At 33.9% G+C, this 20,457-nt stretch overlaps 3 protein-coding genes across 3 annotated transcripts; 1 reads left to right on the top strand and 2 right to left on the bottom strand.

The window, feature by feature from the left end:
• Nucleotides 1-7,215: 7,215 nt before the first annotated feature.
• Nucleotides 7,216-8,393, top strand: LOC105162950 (uncharacterized). Its single transcript, XM_011081130.2, has one exon. The coding sequence runs from the start codon at nt 7,376-7,378 to the stop codon at nt 8,129-8,131; it is 756 nt and encodes a 251-aa protein (XP_011079432.1). The 5' UTR covers nt 7,216-7,375; the 3' UTR covers nt 8,132-8,393.
• Nucleotides 8,394-12,854: 4,461 nt separating this feature from the next.
• On the bottom strand, nt 12,855-15,219 carry LOC105162844 (muniscin carboxy-terminal mu-like domain protein). The gene has a single exon (XM_011080996.3). It carries the CDS (start codon nt 14,946-14,948, stop codon nt 13,035-13,037), a length of 1,914 nt encoding a protein of 637 aa, XP_011079298.1. The 5' UTR covers nt 14,949-15,219; the 3' UTR covers nt 12,855-13,034.
• Nucleotides 15,220-15,876: 657 nt separating this feature from the next.
• LOC105162845 (Syntaxin/t-SNARE family protein) lies at nt 15,877-19,832 on the bottom strand. Its single transcript, XM_011080997.3, has 6 exons — nt 19,469-19,832; nt 18,690-18,804; nt 17,786-18,475; nt 17,510-17,618; nt 16,307-16,370; nt 15,877-16,203 (listed from the first exon to the last, which is right to left on the bottom strand). The coding sequence occupies exons 1-5, from the start codon at nt 19,549-19,551 to the stop codon at nt 16,345-16,347; spliced, it is 1,023 nt and encodes a 340-aa protein (XP_011079299.1). The 5' UTR covers nt 19,552-19,832; the 3' UTR covers nt 15,877-16,203; nt 16,307-16,344.
• Nucleotides 19,833-20,457: the final 625 nt, after the last annotated feature.

Raw genomic sequence — 20,457 nt, 5'->3', positions numbered from 1 at the left:
TGCTCCGCATAAAGAAATGGGTTTCTGCCACGTAATCCCGGCACATGTAAAGTTACTCTTTTGCCCCTAGGGCTCTTGACATTGTGTGGGGTGGGGACAATTACTAAGTTTGCACTGTAATAATGCTGGCTCTAGGAGGGTAGAAAGGTAACTTCCTCAGAAACAGCATCTTTTCCTAAATTCTGTCTCTTTTTTGGGACAAGTAATTGTAATTTTTGGTCTTCTAATACACATCTAATTTTCACCAACCAATACTTTGTTTTTCACTATGTTTGTTGAGAGCATTTGCTTAGGTTGTCTTTTTCTTTCTTTTTTATAAATAAAAAATCATATTGAATTAAAATTCATTATTATTATAAAGACATAATTACACTGTTCTTTCGTGAAATCTTGTGTAATTACACGCAGTACCATCGACACTTGTTTCATTCTAACAAAATTCATTAAGTTTGTATATATTAACACAAAAAAATTGAATGACAATTCATATTGTGAGTCGAACAAATCTTTTTATGTCCAAAATATCCTTATATATCTTCACATGCTAATACATATAAATAGGTATATTTTTACCTTCATAAGGATTTGTTTGACCTTCATAAGTCAGTCATGGGTAAATATGAATTTTCATTCATTTTTTTTTTATTAAATTTAGTGAAATTCAACTAAAGGAGAATCTCTTTATTAGACAGAAACAAACATTATAGGCATTTGATGTAATGTCCCAAACTACGTGAAAATTTATATATAATTACACCAAATTTCATGAGATGGTGGTATAACTATTCTTGTAATTAATTGGTTGACCAACATTATAAATACGTCGGTCCTAAGTTTTTTTTTTTTTTTTCAAAGCGTGGAAACCCGAGAACCACAAGTAGTATGATTCATTTTCATAATAATAATAAATAAATAAAATATGTCAAGATTGTTATGTGAAATTATCGAATTCAAAATAAATATTCGATAGCACGTAACCAGCATTGATGTCTTAATATACAAACTAATAATTACAACAATAAATAACTCATTATTGTTTGAAAAATTACCAATATTTTTCCTTTTCCAGATATTTAACATATATATATAATCCTTATATGATAAGGTAGAAACGCAAATATATTTTTTTTCTTTTTAAATTTTTAAAAAATGTTAAAAAAATATTATGTAATGTCCCATTTGCCCCTTTTATATTTATGTCTGGTTTGTTTCTACAAAGGGCATTTTAGTCCATAGAAAAAATATGTCAAATTAACCTTTAGAGTCTAGAAAGATTTTTCGGACAGCCGAACACAAATTTTGATGTAACACTAACATAGCTAATTAAATGAATTCATTGTCAGACGAACGTCAATTTCAAAGGAGTACTGATAATTCCTGAAATAACAAGAATATATTTATAATTTTATCAAATTTTAGCCGAACTCGATATAATTTATCCTAATATATATGTAAGAAAGTGATGTATGTATATATATAAAAAAAAAAGCTGATAAAATATTTTTGTTTATTTTGCAGAAAACTATGAATCTTATTACTTATTGAGTTAAAATTCACACGTTTTTTTTCTTTTGCAACAAAAAAAAAAACACAATAAATCTTACCATTTGAATAAAACATAGCTCATGATATTGACATGACAAGTAGAGGACCACTTGAATAAACTTTGTATTATTCTAAGTGTCTATAGTATGGGTTTTTAAGAGCTACCTACCTACCTACCTACCTAGGCTGTCTAATTATTAAATCATACTATATCAACGGTTTATATATTTTATTTTTATTTATAATTATTTAAAAATATAAAAAAATATTTATTATATGCATAGAGAAACGTATGTATAACGACAGCTAATATATATGTAGTACGAAACCAGGCCCTTAATATGTAGTACGAAAAGCTGCACTGGTGCTAATGAGGCCTCACTCGAACGATAACATTAAGATTTGAACGAATGAGATGGAATTTGATTTGAAATTATGGTGTATTTAATTAGTAATTAATTTATCCATAATTATAGTGATTAGTAATTAATTAAATTGAAAGAAATTAAATGAGTTTTTCTTTGAATTTCTAATTCCAATTATCCCAATTGATAAAGTTGTATGGAGCTTCATAATTGGGCCATGAAGGCCCAACTTAGAGAGGCTGTGTTATGTAGAGCTTATTCCTTTATTGGGCCAAGTTGGACTTTATTAAATCCCAGGCCCATAGGCTTGGAACTTTATTAATGGGCTTTGGCCCTTTGCATGCACCAACTCAACAATTCTAATAAAAAATAGCTATTTCTTATTGGCTCTTACTCTTAGTTGTTAGTCTTATCATAAATATTAAATATTAGATTATTATATCTTTTTAATAATTTAAATTTTGACATATATTCGAATCTAATTATCATCCATTTATAAAAAATAAAAATTACATCAAAGTTTGATATATATACATATATATAAAATCACCTGAACGTGCTAAAACTCTATAACAATTTAAATTTTTAATTGAGGTGATCATTCGACAAGATTCGTTCATTGTAGCACATTGAGGTAATCAAAGTGCGATTTTAACTTTTTTGAAGTTATTTTCAGAACGAATTGTCATAGGTGATTTTTACGAAATAATTTGCCGAATTGTCCCTTTCAATATCAAAATCAAAAGTGCGGTTAATACTCGTTCGGTGGTTGTGGGGGAGGGGGGGGTTACATTTATGACAAAAATAAGTAACATGCATCATCAAATTATTATATATATATACTACTTGTTGTGGCATGTCGTTCATACGTGCATATAATAAATAATTTTTTACGCTTTAAAATATATCATAAATAAGAGTAAAATATATAAATCAGTATATCACATTAATAAAAAGAAAAAAAGAAAGAAATAATATTTTATCAATTAATATAAATTTTTGAAAAGCTGAATAAATCAATTATTTTATAATAAAGGGCATTTTTTACTTCACAAAAAAATAGTGCGACAGTATCATTAACCACCGATTGTAAAGATGTAGGGACTTTTTCTTTTTATATTAATATAGATATATATAAATAACATATATTTTAACAATCTGATTTTATATGATTTTGTTAGTACGAAAAATTAAAATCAAATCAATAAGTGCACTATGATTTTATTCCAAATTTAAAATTATGGTTTATTCAATAAAATTATAATAAACGATTCGACTGAATTTGGTCCGAACAATTATGAACAATTTTGAATTTTTTTTAATCACCCCTAATAGCACTAGCACGTGCTTTCCCCATGGTATGAAGCTCACCATAAAGTTGTCCAAGATTTTAAATTCAAACGATGAAAAATAAATACGATTTTTCCAATCTTCTTCTATGTTTATTTAATCTACTTATATATAAATAAAAATAGAGTAACAACTGAGAAATAAATTATAATGTGTGTGAAGAAAATATTCCTAAAAAGTAAAAATAATTACATTTACACCCCTAATCTATAGTCTATTTACACAAAAACCTCTTATTTTTATCATAATTACAGAAATCACGCCTGATGACTAAAAAGTAAAAGCAATTTATATAATATTATTGACATTTTTAGGATATATGTGTAATTTTAAAAAAGTATGGGCAGTTTTATCCAAAAAGCAGAAATAATTTGTATAAACGATCATATATAAAATAGAGATAATAATGTAATCTATTTTCTAAAATGCATGCAACAATTTATCTCTCTATATTTTTTAAAATGCATATTGCAGCAATTTACCCTTCTGTATTTAAAATAAAACAATTTACCCCCTAAACAGGGAGTTAAATGGTTTCATTTTAAAAAACATAAGGGGATAAATTGCTACTTTTTTGTTTATAAGGGGATAATTTGCTTATTTATAATATCACAGAAGATAAATTGTATTAAACCCGATGAATAACAATTAGGCAATTTCATTGGTCAATGCACAATTATTAAGTGTTGAGATAAAGTTGAACGTTTTGATTCAACACAGTACAAAAATAATGGATCACAAATGCATGATTGCTTCATCTCTACGTTTACTCAAAATTCAGACCTTTCCTTACACAGTTGTTCTTCAGATAGAAAATTTTTGTTCAAATCAGATTCGGTTAGAATCAATCTGTTACATAGAAATACAATATATTTATCATGTAATTAATTATTTTATTTTTTGAATTGTACATCAATCACATAACAAATATATTCATTTATTATGTAATTTTAATTCTAATTTGATCAGACTCGATCTGGGCTAGAATTTTCTGTCGGGACAGACGAACTAAAAACCACAGACCTTGTGATTATGGAATGATTATGTCTACCACAACACATAAAGAATTGGATATTACAAATCTTACAAGTGTTAGTTTTACATGAAAAAACAGTTAAAAGTGTCTTTTTTTTAAAAATATTTAATTTTATTTACTTATTTATCTAACTTTCCACTCTCTATAATTACTATCTTTTTTTATAATTTCATCCATTTTTTTCCACCAACTTTATTATAAATTTAATATTAGCATATCATTTTTATTAATTAATACAAATTTTATTTAAATTATATTAAAAAAATATGCTGCACAAATTACTAGTAAAATATTATAGATATGGCTTATCGTGCACTCTTGACTGCTTGCATTTATCACATTTGGAGGAAACGAAATTTGAGAAGCTTTGAGCATATGGAGCGACCACCGAATATCATAGCCACCATTATCGTGGAAGATATTAGACAGAGGATTATCAGTGTTAATTTATCGCATTCTGTTAGTTCATGTGCGTTATATAGATTATGGCGTATCCTTTGACCTGTCGAAGGAGAAACCACCAGTTAAACACTGTTGTACTGTACGATTTTGTTTTATTAATAAAACTTATACTTACTCAGAAAATATTATAGATATACAAACAAAATAATAGTAAGCAGTCATATGTGAGAACCAAAATCAAACGGCTCATGAGCCTCCCGTGACCCTATCCATGTCCCATTAAATATACATACTCTCTCTCTCTCTCTCTCTCTTAATAAATTTTATTTACGTCTTCGAAAAATTTTAACTTAAATTTAATTTGATTAAATCTAAATCAATTAACCGAAAATTTGAATTAGAAAAAAAGTTAATTTTTTATTCGACAATTACATGTTATTAGTACTTTTGGTCCTATAACTTATTCTATTTAACATTTAGTCCTTATTTTTTTATTATGTAACTATAGACTGTTAGCATTAAAATTATTAATACAGAATCAAATTTATAAAAAAATTAATTATTATATAAATAAAATAAATTATGGGATTATAAGAACTAACGACCTATAATTACATAATAAAAAAAATGTAATTATGCCTTTGAATTATTTAAATCTATAGAATAAAAAATAGAGAATCAGCAGGTTGACAAAAAGTGTATCTCTATAGAGTTTGAAACGTTGTTTCTAGAAAATGTAGACTAAAAGTTAAATGAAATATATATAAATCAAATATATATATATATAGTCAACAATATTAGATTAGTACATAGTGTACATATATATATATATTTATATATATATATATATCCATACGAGAAATAGAAGTTAGAACTTACCAAATAACACCAAATGTTTTTAGTAGACAACTCCGCCCTTCATTAACATTGAAACATATGTTATCATTTTTCTTCTTGTATTTATCTTTCAACCCATTTGTTATTGAATTCTTATTATTTTATAAATTACGGATAACTACACTCACTCATTTGAAATTTAGTGTAATTACACATAATCCCATGTAGTTTGAAAAATTATATGTAGGTTTGTCTCCGTCTAACATATAAGTTCCTACATTAGTCGAAATCCACTGAATTTGCTGATATTAACAAGAAAAACTAAATGAAAATTGATATTTACCCTTAATTGACTTATTACTGACTTCCTGCAGGCCAGATGATTTTTTCCGAACTAAACTACCCTTATAACGGTGAAGATATACCTCCTCATATGCATTAATGCGTGAAGACGTATGAGGGTAATTTGGTCATAAAAGATCTATTTGACTTGCAATAAGTCAGTAATACGATAATCAGGGGTTAATATAGAATTTTTTTATTCTTTTTATTAATATCAACAAATTTGGTGAAAGTTTGACTAACGAATGGACTTATTTGTTAAACGGAAGCAAATTTCAGGGGTGCTAGATGTAATTTTTCAAACCATAAAGAGTTTATGTGCAACTACACCAAACTTCTGGAGAAGGGAGTGTAATTATCCCTTTAAATTATAAAAAAAAATCCCTTTTAGTTAATTCGTAAGCCTTTTGGATAATAGTCATGTACTTATCACATAGTATTTTTTTTCGAAATAATAATAAAATTTAGTAAAAACAATTAAAAATGAGATTTTTGTGTAATTTATGAGATTATTAATGAAAATCTCGAAACTAATACGAGAAAGAGAAATGATATTTCCTCTCAGTAGTTGGATTCATGAATGCTACACTCAATGTATTATGCATTAATACATAGATAAATCGCTTTAATTTAAAAAAAAAATAGATATATGATAATCATGTAATTTCTTGTTAGTGTACTAAATATCGGGTGTAACATCTATAATATATACTCCCACCTTTTTGAACGAGACATATAACCTCTCTAATTTTAAGGGTCATCTAATAACTAGCTCAATCCGTTAGTATTCGTTAGATTTTTATCATTTTTTTTATAGTAAATTGACTAATATATCCTTGTAAACTATAAATTATCATTTTATTTGTTTTTACAGACTAAGTAGAGAATTTCTTTTGTTATTCTTTAAAATTTTTCATTCGCCTTGTCCATTTTTTATATATATTTTTTATTTTTGAAAAGAAATACAATAAAGGCAAAATGGGCAATTTCAAACCTATTCGTACAAGAATTATATAATTTTGATTAAATGAAATGAGCAAATAAACTCTTGAAAAAAAGAATTAACAAATTATCCACCTATATTTTGAAAAATGAAGCAAATTACTCTTCTATCAATAGTTTAGATATATAAGGGATAATTTGCTTCATTTTTTAAAATACAGGAGATATATAATTTGATATTATATTTTTTACAAGAATTTCTTTTTACATATTTCTCATATCACAGGAGTAAATTATAATTTTTTTCGAATTCTTGGCATATACACTACATATATACTACAAAAGTTAATGTAATTCTCCCTACTTACCCCCCTTGCCTCTCTCTCTCTCTCTCTCTCTCTCTCTCTCTCTCTCTCTCTCTCTCTCTCACACACACACACACACACAGAGAGACACACATTGATATATTTGTGTGTATATATAAATGCACATCAAACCTCTTAGTTTCTTCTCAATTTAGCATAAAAAACCCAAACACGCCCTTTCTTTTCTTGAAATGGATGACACAAACATGAAAGAAGAAGAAGCTGATCAAGAGGAGGAGACGCTCTCCCTCTGCGATTTCCCTCTGAATTCCGGAGACGACCCCGACAAAAGAGACTCTTCCAAGATCAACAACAACAGCCGTCGATCATCCTCCGAACCCTCCGATTTCTTCGAGTTCTTCAATGATTTCACCTCCGAGATGTCCCATGCAGAAGATATCATCTTCTGCGGCAAGCTCCTCCCCACCTCCCACCCCCATTTCCGCCGCCCTCGAATCCTCAAATCCCTCTCCGAGCACGACGCTGCTGATTTCTCCAGAAGGTACTGCCAGTACTCCTTGCCGGAGTTGAATCCGACCACACCCAACGGAGTAGCTAGCACGAGGTTGCCGCGCGGCGGCCGTCCAAAGTTCCGACGTCGGAGTTCATCAGCCCTGCTGGTGAAACCCGAACCGTTGGATATCCACCGGAGTCTTTCCAAGAGCTCGGCGAAATCAGACGGGTCGTTGAAGGTGGCTCCGAAGCCCAGGTGGTTCGTTTTGATGTTTGGTCCATTGAGACTGCAGCAGGAGATGGATCTCCGGGATATGAAAAACCGGCAGGTTCGCCGGAATCCGGGGAGCATGTTCCCGGGAGTTGACGGCGGAGGAGGAATTCCTGCGGGGCGGAGGAGTTCGTGGGGCCATGATTTGCTGAGGGTGTTGAGTTGCAAGAATCATGCAAGTGTGGCCGTCACAGCATCAATTGGTCTCGTGCCACATTTCTAATTAAGGCAAAATCGATCAAGATCACGTGATTATCACGTGAGATTTTTCGACGTCAAATTTTTACTTACTACCCTATAGTTTTTTTGTCACAAAGTTGGGGAGTACTGATGGACCTATGTAATGAGACGAAAAATATATAATTTAAAGAATATTATAAGTACGTTCGATATATGTAACATGTGATGAAGACATGAGTCTTCATTTTTCGATTGTATATATATAATGAACCTTTTGTCAACGAGTCCTTTGCTTTACTTAGAAGATATAAAGTGATCAACTTTGGCAAATTAATTTTGATGATGATGATGATGTTGTCTGTACAAATATATATACAGATATGTCTATGTAAGTGTTTAGTGTTCGACCTACTCGAAATAATTAGGTTCAACTTAGGTCAAATTTTAATATTATAGATTAGTTTTGCAAATATAATCTAATTTATATCAAATCTATAACATGTTTGAGTTACATACATTTGCAAAACAAATTATATTAAAAAATAAGCAATCAAGTATTATAGGATATTCAATTATGAATCTATATGCAAGTTGAAATTGGATAAAATTTGAATGTAGTCAAGGGTTTTTTTTTTTTTTGGCCCTTTTTACAACGAGGATCGTAATTTACTTGGGACCAAAAAGTGGTCGAGGTAGGTTTTAAATTTTTAAGATGTATATGAGAAAATTATAATAAATAAAACTAAATTGAAACAAGGCTCTAACATGTAGAGTTAAGTACAGTTTTCCGACATCTCTCCTCTCTCTCTCTCTCTCTATATATATATAAGTCACTTGGATTATGATGGTTGTGAATGTGCACTTGAGAAAGCTTGGAGGAGAGGGGTAAGAATTTTGTCTGAAGGGCCCCCAAAATCAATGAACAGCAGCACAAGCCTCACGTTCCTCACATGAATACCCCCATTTCAAATTCATTTCTACGACTCATAATAATCACAATTACTTGTCTTTTTTGGTTCTTGAGGATTGGGAGGGGTGTCGAGAGAGTGGACAAAAACGAAAATTGTAAAGAAGAAGATTGTCTGAATGATGAAGCATGATTCCAACTCAATTATTTCAAAGCATCAATAGTTCAAGACATGATGAGAGGAGAGCATGGTTCAAACTGATTAAGCCCTTATCAAAACAAGTGAATCATACATTCTTACAGGATGCCTAACCTTTGTTCCGTCACAAAAGCAGAAGCCATTGCAAACATCCCTTAAGTCGGATTAGATTGTACACGACAACATTTTATTTTATATGCACATCAAACCCACTTGTGTTGTGAACAGGAACACGGAAATTTGATGCAAAGTACAACAATGGCATAAAATGAAAAACTAACAGCATCATATCTAATTCAACAGACAACCACCTCATTTAATCAAGACATGACTGCATCTGATGAATGCAAAGCAGTTGAAATTAAGGCATACTTTAGAAGCTTCCCCAGGACACACTTTTTTCCGTGTTGATTATTGTTGTCTGTCTATAAATGATATTGACCGCTGCAAGAGGGATACAGAATATATATATATATATATATATATAAAACTTGGAAATCATCATCATTATACAAAGAAATACAACTAAAATGTCGGGAAGATGATGTACAACTTACAACTCTAATTCTCAATTTAGTGTCGATTAATGTCATAAAAGGAAAAGAGAAAACTGTGAAGACATGTTTATGGGTGAGCAAAGAAAGCATACTCGCTTAACAGCTAACTTCAAAGCATATGAGCATGTAATAATTTCAAAACAGAGGAGGTACTAAGCTAATAACCAAAGTACCAGCAGAACAGTTGAATGCTCAATATTTTCTACAATCTGAAAGTACCAGCAGAACAGTTGAATACTCAATGTTTTCTACAATCTGAGATCTTCGCAAATGGAAAAAAAGCCCATCACAAGACTAATAAAACAAACCCTGAAGCAGGTCCAATATCGACTGTCTATTTGTCGACTTTCAAGGTTGATTACCTGTGGAACAGGCACAAATGTACATTCTAATCTAACTCATTAATCAGACCCATTTTCTTCGTGCACATCTACCCGGCTCCTGTGGATCAACCATTCTCAAAAGCCAATAAGTCTATATTAACTTCAATTCTCATGGTTATAACTTTCCGTGAGTATAAAGAAAATGGTCCTACTCACCTGCCCAGCTACCTTCTCATTTTTGAAAATGTATTTGACTTAAAAACCCACTCCATCAGTAAGTGAAATTTAGTACTGTCGCTTTTCCTATACAAGACAAGCGTAAATAAACAGTACCAAGAAAGACTAATCACAGGGGTCTTAAAAGTGAAAAGAGGAGCCTCACAGAAACAACAGCCTCTCCTTCAGTAGATTTTTCATGCTAGCCTGAGTACCCAGTGAGCAGATAGAAGTAACAATTAGTTCCCTAAACTGTTTCTGCCTCAGAAATCAATCAGCTACTGATGGCTAACTACAAATGTAAGCTCTTTTGTGTACCAGCTATTTTTCACCTTTCCAACTGATAAACATGCACTAACACATAATTTTGTTCCCAGTGTCTACATACAAAAGCAACTAGACAATGTAAAATAATAGTGTAGCCCAAATCATTAAAGGTACATCCATGCTTTTTTCTCCAAGTTCTATAGCAAGTTGTTTGTTTTGTTTTCGCTAAGTCTCAGCAATAAAACAACCTCAGAAGATTTCATGTTACCTCTTGTTTTCCTCATTGGTGAGTTGAACAGGTAATAGCTGAGATCAGAATTTCCTTTTAGCATTTCGCTACAAGTCCACATTTAATTCATTGTTGCTGCCCATGTGATCTTATTGATCATTTATCTATTTGTTTGTTATCATTTTAATCATCATGTATCAAACTATCCCCAGTATACCACTTAATGGTCAGTGGAGAATATCAAGAATGTTTTGAAACATCTAAAATTAAGAATGGGAGTAACAGCAAGACCATCCTTAAAGTAACATGAAAACATCTTTTTGTGGATTCTCATGAAGTGTGTGCATCGTTGGAGGTGCAAGGAGGAGGGAGAGTCATCATATGTTCATGCTCACCCAGGGCGTGAAGGGCAACAAAAATGTCTAGATACTTACCTATTGTCATGGTTCGACCCAATTGCCTCTGATTTTATTGACAGGGTTCGATCTAATATTGTCTAAGCTTTAAGAGCCACAATTTATATAATCTCTTCGTTCACTTGATCTGCACTCTGATAGTTTTCATTCTTCTGCCAATACTTTGATCTACAAATAGGACACAGTGATGTAAAGAACCATGTAAGAGTTTCCTTTTCTGCATTGGAAACCCCATAAGATGAGATTATATCGTATTATTTTTTATTGTAGAATAATGTTTGTACCATTAGTTATCAAGTCCACAGAGCCTTTCTGTCTTCATAGGTTATGAACCTTATTCTAATCTGCAATATACAGATTTTTGTTTTTTTCGGACCAAAAAGTTTATGAAGGAAAGCAAATAAGCAATGGTGAAAGCTCATGGTCCAGATATTCTTCTGTTGCTTTGGGGCGGGGGTATAGGTGGAATTACTTCCGTTGTTAAAACCAAATGATATATGGCCAGATGTAAAATAGTTTACTTGCCTGCATGTTTTGAGGAAATATCAAGGGGACAATAGGATACTGGGAAAACATGCACTGAGAGATCAATCAAATTACTAATGGAACTACTAAGTATGCACTGAGAGCATCAATGTCCGCATGTGTTTATAAATGTGTGTTTCAATTCAGTAAAATGTAAGCATGTTCTTTGTTTCTCATCTAAGTCATTTTGGACTCATTGGGTCTGGTACATGAGCAATAACAATGGAGAGCTATAATCTAGTGTTCAGACAATTTATCCCATCCTGCCTTCGAAGAAAATCTATAAATAAGGTGCTTCAGATTATACAGAAAGATGGTACATAGAATTTAGAATCAGGAAATATAATTGATAATGGATCCCCTGATGTAAACCACAGGAAAAACTGAAGCAGGGTTAATAGATTAACCAACAAAAACATGATAACAGTTCACTGATTCAGTAGCAGAGTTCATAAATCAACCAACAAAAACATGCTAACAATTCACTAATTTAGTAGAGGGGTACCCCAAAAAGTCAAGATCTAAAGAGAGTGGAGCAAAGCTAATTCAGCACTTTTATTTCTTTTTCCTATTCATAGTTTATGTTTCCTACACTGAAGAAAACAAGAGAAACAGACGGACCTCGAGTAAAGATAGAAAGTGGAACAGGAGAAGCTTCAGAGGTATTTAAATTTGAAATATGTCATTCAAGAGCATAGAGGCTTCTTGTACAGATTATTAGGCAACAAGGTAAAAGTTATACAACTACTAATCCCCTCTGATGATGCAAGCCAAGCAGTATATCAATTATATCTGAAAGACTAGCACTATCTATCAAAAGAACTAACAGAAAGATTAGAACAGTGCATAACATTACAAATGCATCAGTAAAACTAACCAGCCAACAAATAAGTCACACACTCGCACTATCTGAAATTGTTAGTATTTTACTTACCAATCAACAACTGAAGTTATTTATGGTGCATATGCAACATTTAAGTCATATACAATAATACCTAGAATTCCTGTTCCTAATGAAGTTTTCAATTTCTAAATAGAACTTTTTCCCAAAGATTTAATCAGAAAAGTCTAGCAGGTTTCAAATACATATTACTATAATAACATACACCACATACAACTCAGAGTAGTTAAACAAGGCAAATGGTCAATAACATGTAAAAATATGGAGTTCTTTTTTTACAAGAAAAATGAATCAGAACACGGGCTACAACACAAAGAGTGCTACAAACTTCCTTAACCACAAAACTCATCAGAACAAAAACAAACTGATACAGGAACCCATTATGGAAAAGCTAATTTTCCCATTCTCAATTGCAAATATAAACCCCACTTGCATACCTGTGATCAGTCTCATAGAAATCTGTCTTGCCTTCAGAAGCAGGCCTTAGGGAAAGGCCAGACAAAGATCTAGTCCCTTGAGCAGAAAACTTGACATAACCAAATATCTCAAGATCTGATCCATCATCATCCTCACCAATTTCCAAAGGCATTCTCGCCCTCAACCTACCAGGATTACCCTTCAGAGGAATCTCATCAATATGCCATTTTAATTCTCTTTCAGACCTGTTCAATACTGCTTTGGGCGACACTTTTAACAGGGTGGGGTCTACAGGCAATTTGAGAACAATTGTCACATTATTCAAGGGAACTGGCAAGTTTGGATTCGACACATACTGTATCATAACAGAAAGTAACGTTCCACTAAGGCGTTTGACAAGCCGAATCCTAATAGGCAGTGGAGTCATACGGGGTAGTAAGCTATACTTTATAATTGGAATAGGTTCCTGTGAAGGGACTGTCCTCACATGAAACAAACCACTTCCAAGGCTGCTCACCCTAGAGCTTTGCACTGCAAACCTCTTAACTCCGTCTGTACCTTCAACCTTAAACGAGAATTCAGTTTCTTTATCATCTGAAGAGGATTTTGGAGGCATTGTTTTCAAATAAACCATGCCCATCAGCCCAACTCTAGCAAGTAATGATTCCCTAAACTCTGCACTTATCTCTTCCACAATATACATTTCTGGACCCTTCATTTCAGTCTTCTTCACCAACATATCCTCGATCTTCTCCTCACCGCCAGCTTTAGCCACAGCTGCAGCTGGGGGCTCGCTAGTCTCCAAAAATTCCAAACCACCAAGACCCCGATCCTTCGGAACCTTCTTCGGCCCTACAAACTCAGATGCATCCAATCCGCCACCCCAAGCATCATTAATACCCTCAAAATCTTCAGGTAGCGTCGACCCATCATTAGAAAACTCAATCCCACCATAGTTTCCTTCAAATCCTTCCACACCTATATGCGTTGATTCTGTAGCTGCAGCTGGAGGCAGCGTAGTCACCTCAAGTCCTGCCAGTGCCTTGCTCACATCTGAAACTCCAGTATCTTTATCCTTCTTAAACCCTTCCATCAGCATTTCTTCTGGCTTATTGATCCTATCACTAGCTGCAAACGGATCTTTCTCTGCCTCACTTTCCTCAACCTTAGTCACTTCCTTCTCTTCACCTTGCTGGAAAAACACTAATGTCGCAGCAGCCACCTCATCACCAGCTTGCAATGTCTCGGCAGGCAACTCAAACGATGCGTGTGAAAATGACTCCACACCAGCCTCATGATCCACTGCTTGATGCTCCAAACTAACCCAACTATCAGCTCCCCGGATCTTACTCTCAGTCTGAACAGCTGAATGCACCATCTTGGCAATTCCATCCCCGTGCATCGACGCGAGCATTGCCGCCAGTCTAATGCTACTAACTCCCCTCAAAACTATATCCAAAGCCATGTAAATTTCCGCATACTTCTTCCCCAATTTTTCCGGGGTCACATCAACACCACGGCACGCAGTGACCACCACTGAAACAGCTTGATTCACAATATGAATACACTCAAAAACATTGTTGTTGGAGTCTTCAATTACAGTAACAGCGAGAACGTAAATTGAGTTGACAAGGCGGTACACAACCCGATAGCGGGATTCAACGCCGACGATGACCTGACCGGAGGAGGCGGCCAAAGGGTCGTCTCCTAGTGAATCGGAGGAGGGATCTGAACTGAAATTACTCGAGGCGGCGGGCTGATGCTGGTTCTTCGCGAAGGCGAGGCGGGTCTCGCGAAAGGCGGAAAGGGCCATGAGCGCGCGGGAAGGGGGAAACCACTCTCGACTTTGGAGCAATATGTCGGGTCCATTTGCGGGTTGGAGAGCTAGAGCTAAACACGACATTGGGATTCTTGGTAATTATTCGACTGATTGATCTGGGATTCGGATATTGAGGTTTGGCTCAGGCTTCAGGAGCAAGAATAAAGAATTCGAATTCGGGATACGCGAATTCGAGTGTGTTCTTGGGGAATGGGAGAGGAAACACTCACTGTAGCTCCAGATCAGTGATCTTCCCTGTGATCTTTGTTAGACTCGTCGTTGGCTAGATGCAGAGATTGGAGGGGAGGGGTTGGGGAAAGTGACTACGCGTAATGTACAAGTTTTAACTGCACAGCGTGGAACGTAGACTTGTACATTGTGGCTTTGATGGTTGTATCTGTTAGTGGAGTTTTCTGGGTAATTACAGTCACCCCCCTGAGCTTTGTTAATTTGGTAAATAATCCCTGAACTTTTTGAGTTTTGGCGAATAAATAACGAGTTCCTAACTTATTTTTATTTTGGGTTAATTACATTTTACCATCCTCAATTATAACTATTTTCACACTTAAACATCTAAACTTTTTTTGTGTTAATTTATCATTTCGACTTTACAAAATTTTGTACTTTGCCATTTATAACTGTTTTCAACCAAATTTTTGTTAAAAGAAAACCACAAGTAGTGCACATCATGTGATGTTTTTTTCCGACAAAAAGATAAATAAAAAAATCTCATATATCGTAAAGTGCGAATTTCATAAAGTTGAGAGGGTAAGTTGACAAAAAAATATTTAGATGCCAAAGTATAAAAACGGACATAATTCGAATGATAAAATCTAATTTACTGTTTTATTTTTTAGTCAACTTCTTAGTTTTGATTTGATTATTAATTAATTTATTATTGCTTATGCTATTTGTGTTGTTGTTCTTGCGCTTTCGCCAATTTTACACCATCATATGCTATGAGATGTGAAGTGAAGTGAAGGCAGAAAAGCAAACTTGGAGAGAGACACTCTTTACAAACACATCCCAATGGAGAATGCTAACAAGTATACAAACAAATCTTTGATGTCAGAAGTTCTTTCTCTTCATGAATTACTTCTGTATATAGGGGAAAGTTACATTTCAATAATATACAACACTCTACCTTCTCCACATTCTTGGAGAGGTTTCTGTCAAATCTAACCGAATCATCCTGTGATTTATTTTGATGATTGAAGTTCGCATCTGACGACCCTCGAGCAAGTTGAGAGTTCATTCGACGAGACTAGATATCCATACTTGAAGGCGTGAAGCCCCGCCAACGATATGCAAGACTCCACCACCAAGCAAACCGACAAACCTAAAAGACGAGCACAGAGAAATAGCTGTTTGAGTATGATTCTTCCGATCAATTTATGACCACTATTATTGTTGATAACGAGTTAAAAGTGTTGCATACATACCTGTTTCCGTGCTCGGGCACATCAGTTCTCCACATGGCTTAAGTCGTGTAGAGAAGAAACGGTACTGCATAAACAAAATGATGAATCTTAGCATGATTTTCCATAGTTATCGTCTTGAAGGTGTACGAACACAAATTGGATGAACTAAATAAATCCCGAGGTGTCCGGTATTAGTGAAGTAAAAAACTGCAAGCTTCTCATAGAAGATGTAGATCATGGTGTCATCAACAAATTTGATCATATACAAAACGTCTGCTAACTGGTGGCAGCAGTTTACTGCCAGAAGCTCACAATATTATTACATACTGCTGAAGGCTGAAAAATGCAATTCAAAACCAACCGAATACTGGCACAATGCAAACACCAAAACCATTTGTGTTCATGTTTTGCATAAGATACTTTTCTTTTGCTCTATATCAACTTTGTTTAGTCCCTTTTTCTCTTTTTCCTCCCTAGATGAGGCCTAGGATGAGCTGACAAAAAGCTTCATCTGAGGTGCCAAAAGTTGAAAGTATCACCTTCAAGCTTCTATACACACACACATATTTACATATAGGAGAAAAGAAATGCAATTTTAGTCATGTAACTTATGGGGGGTGGTATCTTTGGTCCTGACGAATCAATTTTCTCGATTTAGTAAAATTTTGGGAATTTAAGTCCGTTTCCGGCCAATTTGACAGGAAATTGCATGTGACTTGCACATGACCGAAAGAAATTGCAATTTTAGTCTTGTAACTTAGGAGGGGTTGTTGTAACTCAGGGAGTCGGCATTTTTTGTCTTGCACGAGACTCAAATTGCAATTTAATTGAGCCATGTGCAAGTAATATACAATTTCCGGTGTAACTTGCCGGAAAAGGATTAAAATGCCAAAATTTTAATGTTGCCAGACTAAATCGAGGAAATTAATTCGCACATGACCAAAAATGCCAACCCCCTTAAGTTAAAGGACTAAAATTGCAATGTTCCCATATATATACTTGTGGTGCGCAAGGGGTGGGGGGGTTGGTGTACAAGCACAAAAACACGTTTTAATATTGGATATTCAACTAGCAAGAATGTTAAAAAGACCACGAGTCTCCAGAGCTATGTATGCTGACAGCATCACAAAGTAGATGTGAAACAAGCATGTATTTCTATATTTAGAATGGAACAATAAGGTTCAGGCATGAACTGCCAATAGAAGTCAGTAGAGAAAGACATACCAACTAAAAAAATGGTTAGCATCAAAGCTAGCAGGAAACGTATAGAATGGACTGGCAGCACTAGTGACCCCTGTTGTTGTCTCTGACTTCTATGAGCTACTCTCCAGTGCTGCAAATCAGGATATTTCATAAATTATATCGTTTAAAGAAAATGACAATCACAATATTTATTGATAAGAAACTACACATGCATCTACCCACGGACGTCTAATTTCTCCTAAAAAACTCTTAGGTTTGTTTTAAAAGTAATCATCACAGCAATACTGTCAAACCTACCTGATTGATCCAAGTGACCATTTTCATCTGGGCATGCATTAGCACTGCTTTGGCTCCAGGATAGCTTTCGCCCCTCGACCTCCAAAAGAAGGGTCTGAAACCTTTCTCTTTGGGTGTTGCTTCGATCAATGCAGTCTTCTCTCTTTCATCACTATCAATAACTATCTCAAGAGGAGTCCTCTCCGGTGAGCTCCAAGTTCTGCGGTTATTCGTGATTTGATCAGCTTGACAGCTAATTTCGTCTCCTGCCTCAGGAAATTCGCGCTCTTGTAGCTCTATGATGCAATTGATATCATCAATACTTGTGGTAACGTCTTCTGAACTCTGCCCACGGGTCTGGATCTGCATTTTGGAACCAACCTCGGAGCCGAAACTGCTGTCTTCTTTTGTATTACTTTTACCAAGCGAGCCAGTTGCCGTTGCTCCCAGCTTTACGCCTTCATCTTTGATCCTTTGTGATGTACCCGGAGCTCCAGAAAGAAAAAGAGCCAAGTCATCACAATCTTCTTCATCCAAATTTACCCACCGAAATGGTTTCTTCCCTTCCACGTTCAGTGACTCCTTCAGGGCTGTTTCGACACGGGAAATTTGGTCTTCAATAGCAGAAACAAATTGCCTATGCCGGGTAATTGTAATATCATCACCTTGGTTTCTGTAGCTTAGACGAACAGCCCTTTCAAACTCTTCCAACTATACAGTATCACAATCACAAATGTGAAAAAGAAAAAGTGAATTAGATGAAGTATAAGCAACACAAATTTGTATGGACATTATAAGCTGTAAACATTAGGAAAACAATTTAAGAAAGTAGCTAAGATGGAGAAAGGCACAATTAGCACCTAATTTTCACAAGCTAAATACATGAGAGACGTATTAAGCTTCAATATAAAACCGCGTAACATACCTGCCATTTTGCAGTGCCCAGAGCCATTTGAAGTTCTCTATCAAGTTCATCTAAATGCTGAGGTATCAATCCTTCTCTTCTTGCTCTGAGCCATGTTCTATAAGCCGACTCCATTCTGCCAAAGCAAAACCGCGAAACAGAATGTTAACTTCAGCAATCATTTCTCGACCAGTCTTCCGTTAAACCAACATCAAGAATGTTATAAACCTCTTATTCCATCGTATACTCGCAAGCACCAAGTCATTGAAAGAGGAAAAGGGCCTAAACTATTTATCTACATATATCATCCACAGGAATTCAATCTTATTTTCAGCAATAATCTCAACACACTGCTTTTCATTAATTATTCTCACCTTTCTATCTCAATAGAAAATACAATTACATAATAGCTGAGAAGCACAACTCACCTAAATACTCAAAATTACCTCAAAAGAACAGAACCAAGTAGAAAATGTAAGCATAAGAACACAGACAAGTAAACCACAGTTGGATCAAAAGAACAAGAAAATCAAAGGAAACAAGAATTTCTCAGAACCTCCTTAAAACCCTATTAAAAACCAAAATCCAGAACCCATCACAGAAAAGAAAATTACATCATACAAATCAAGAAAGAAGCAAACTTTAGAAAAAAGCACAAGCCAAGAACCAAGAACCCACAAAACAAACCAGATCCAGATCAATATACACGAAAAAGTAGAGATCCGAACAAAACAAAGAAAAGGGAGCAAGAATTAATAAAAAAAGAGTAAGGAGGATGCACACATAGAACACACACTCACATGTCAGCAGATTGCTGAACCTCCTCAGCTGCCGAAAAGAAGGTGTCCTTTTGCCATAAATCAAAACTATTCGCAACCAACATCTTTAGCCCTCTTCTTTGCTTCTCCCCAGCAACAAAAGAACAACAACTTCAATACAAATGACTATATATATATATAATTGCTTTCTTGTCTTTGTCCCTTTTTTTTTCTCTGGACGTCTGAGATTGCTGTTTACTCCCTTCTCTTCTTTGCTAAGAGGAAGCAAAGAAGGAAGAGAGATTAAGAAAGCAGACACCACAGGAGAGAGAGAGAGAGAGAGAGAGAGAAGTAAGAACAAATCCTATTCAACTTTTGCTTTTCTTTTGGTTCCTTTAATTTCTGCAAATTTTCGGGTATGTTCTGTTTCTGTGATTTTTAATTTTTTATGTTTTCCCTTTGACGTCGTGTTGATGCTGTAATAACTGTTTTTTTATTAGGTGTGGGCAGGTGCAGGAGTCTAGTTTATAGTCAACCACTCATCATTGCCTCTTTGTTTTTTTTAATTTTTATTTTGTTTGCTCTTACATAACTATCAAAATGCTTATTTATATTTATTTTATTTAATATTTATTCAGTTAAACACAATAAAAGATAAATTACAATAGTTTTTTTGAAAATTTTATAATTATAAATGCATTCTCTATATTTAAAAAATTACGAATACTTCCTTGTAGACAGCCCATTTTAAAGAATATTTGTTAGATGATCGTTAATTATATGGGGTATTTATAATATTTTAAACAATAAAAAAAATATTTATAATTATGATAAATAAGAAATTCATTTAATTTACTCTAAAATAAATTATATATATAAAGAACGATTGATTAAAATTCATGAAATAAATTAATTCTAAATTTATATGAACAAAATACTATGTACATAACTAACTAATAAAAAATACAGTTATTTATGAGAAAAACTAAGTATATATATAAGAGCATTTGAGTAAATTCACATTATTTCTA

This window comes from Sesamum indicum, linkage group LG5 (assembly GCF_026168435.1).
Source record: "Sesamum indicum cultivar Baizhima isolate 11 linkage group LG5, ASM2616843v1, whole genome shotgun sequence".
Taxonomy (NCBI): Eukaryota; Viridiplantae; Streptophyta; class Magnoliopsida; order Lamiales; family Pedaliaceae; genus Sesamum; species Sesamum indicum.
The sequence above is the reverse complement of the archived record's forward strand: the minus strand, read 5'-3'. Positions and strand labels throughout refer to the sequence as shown.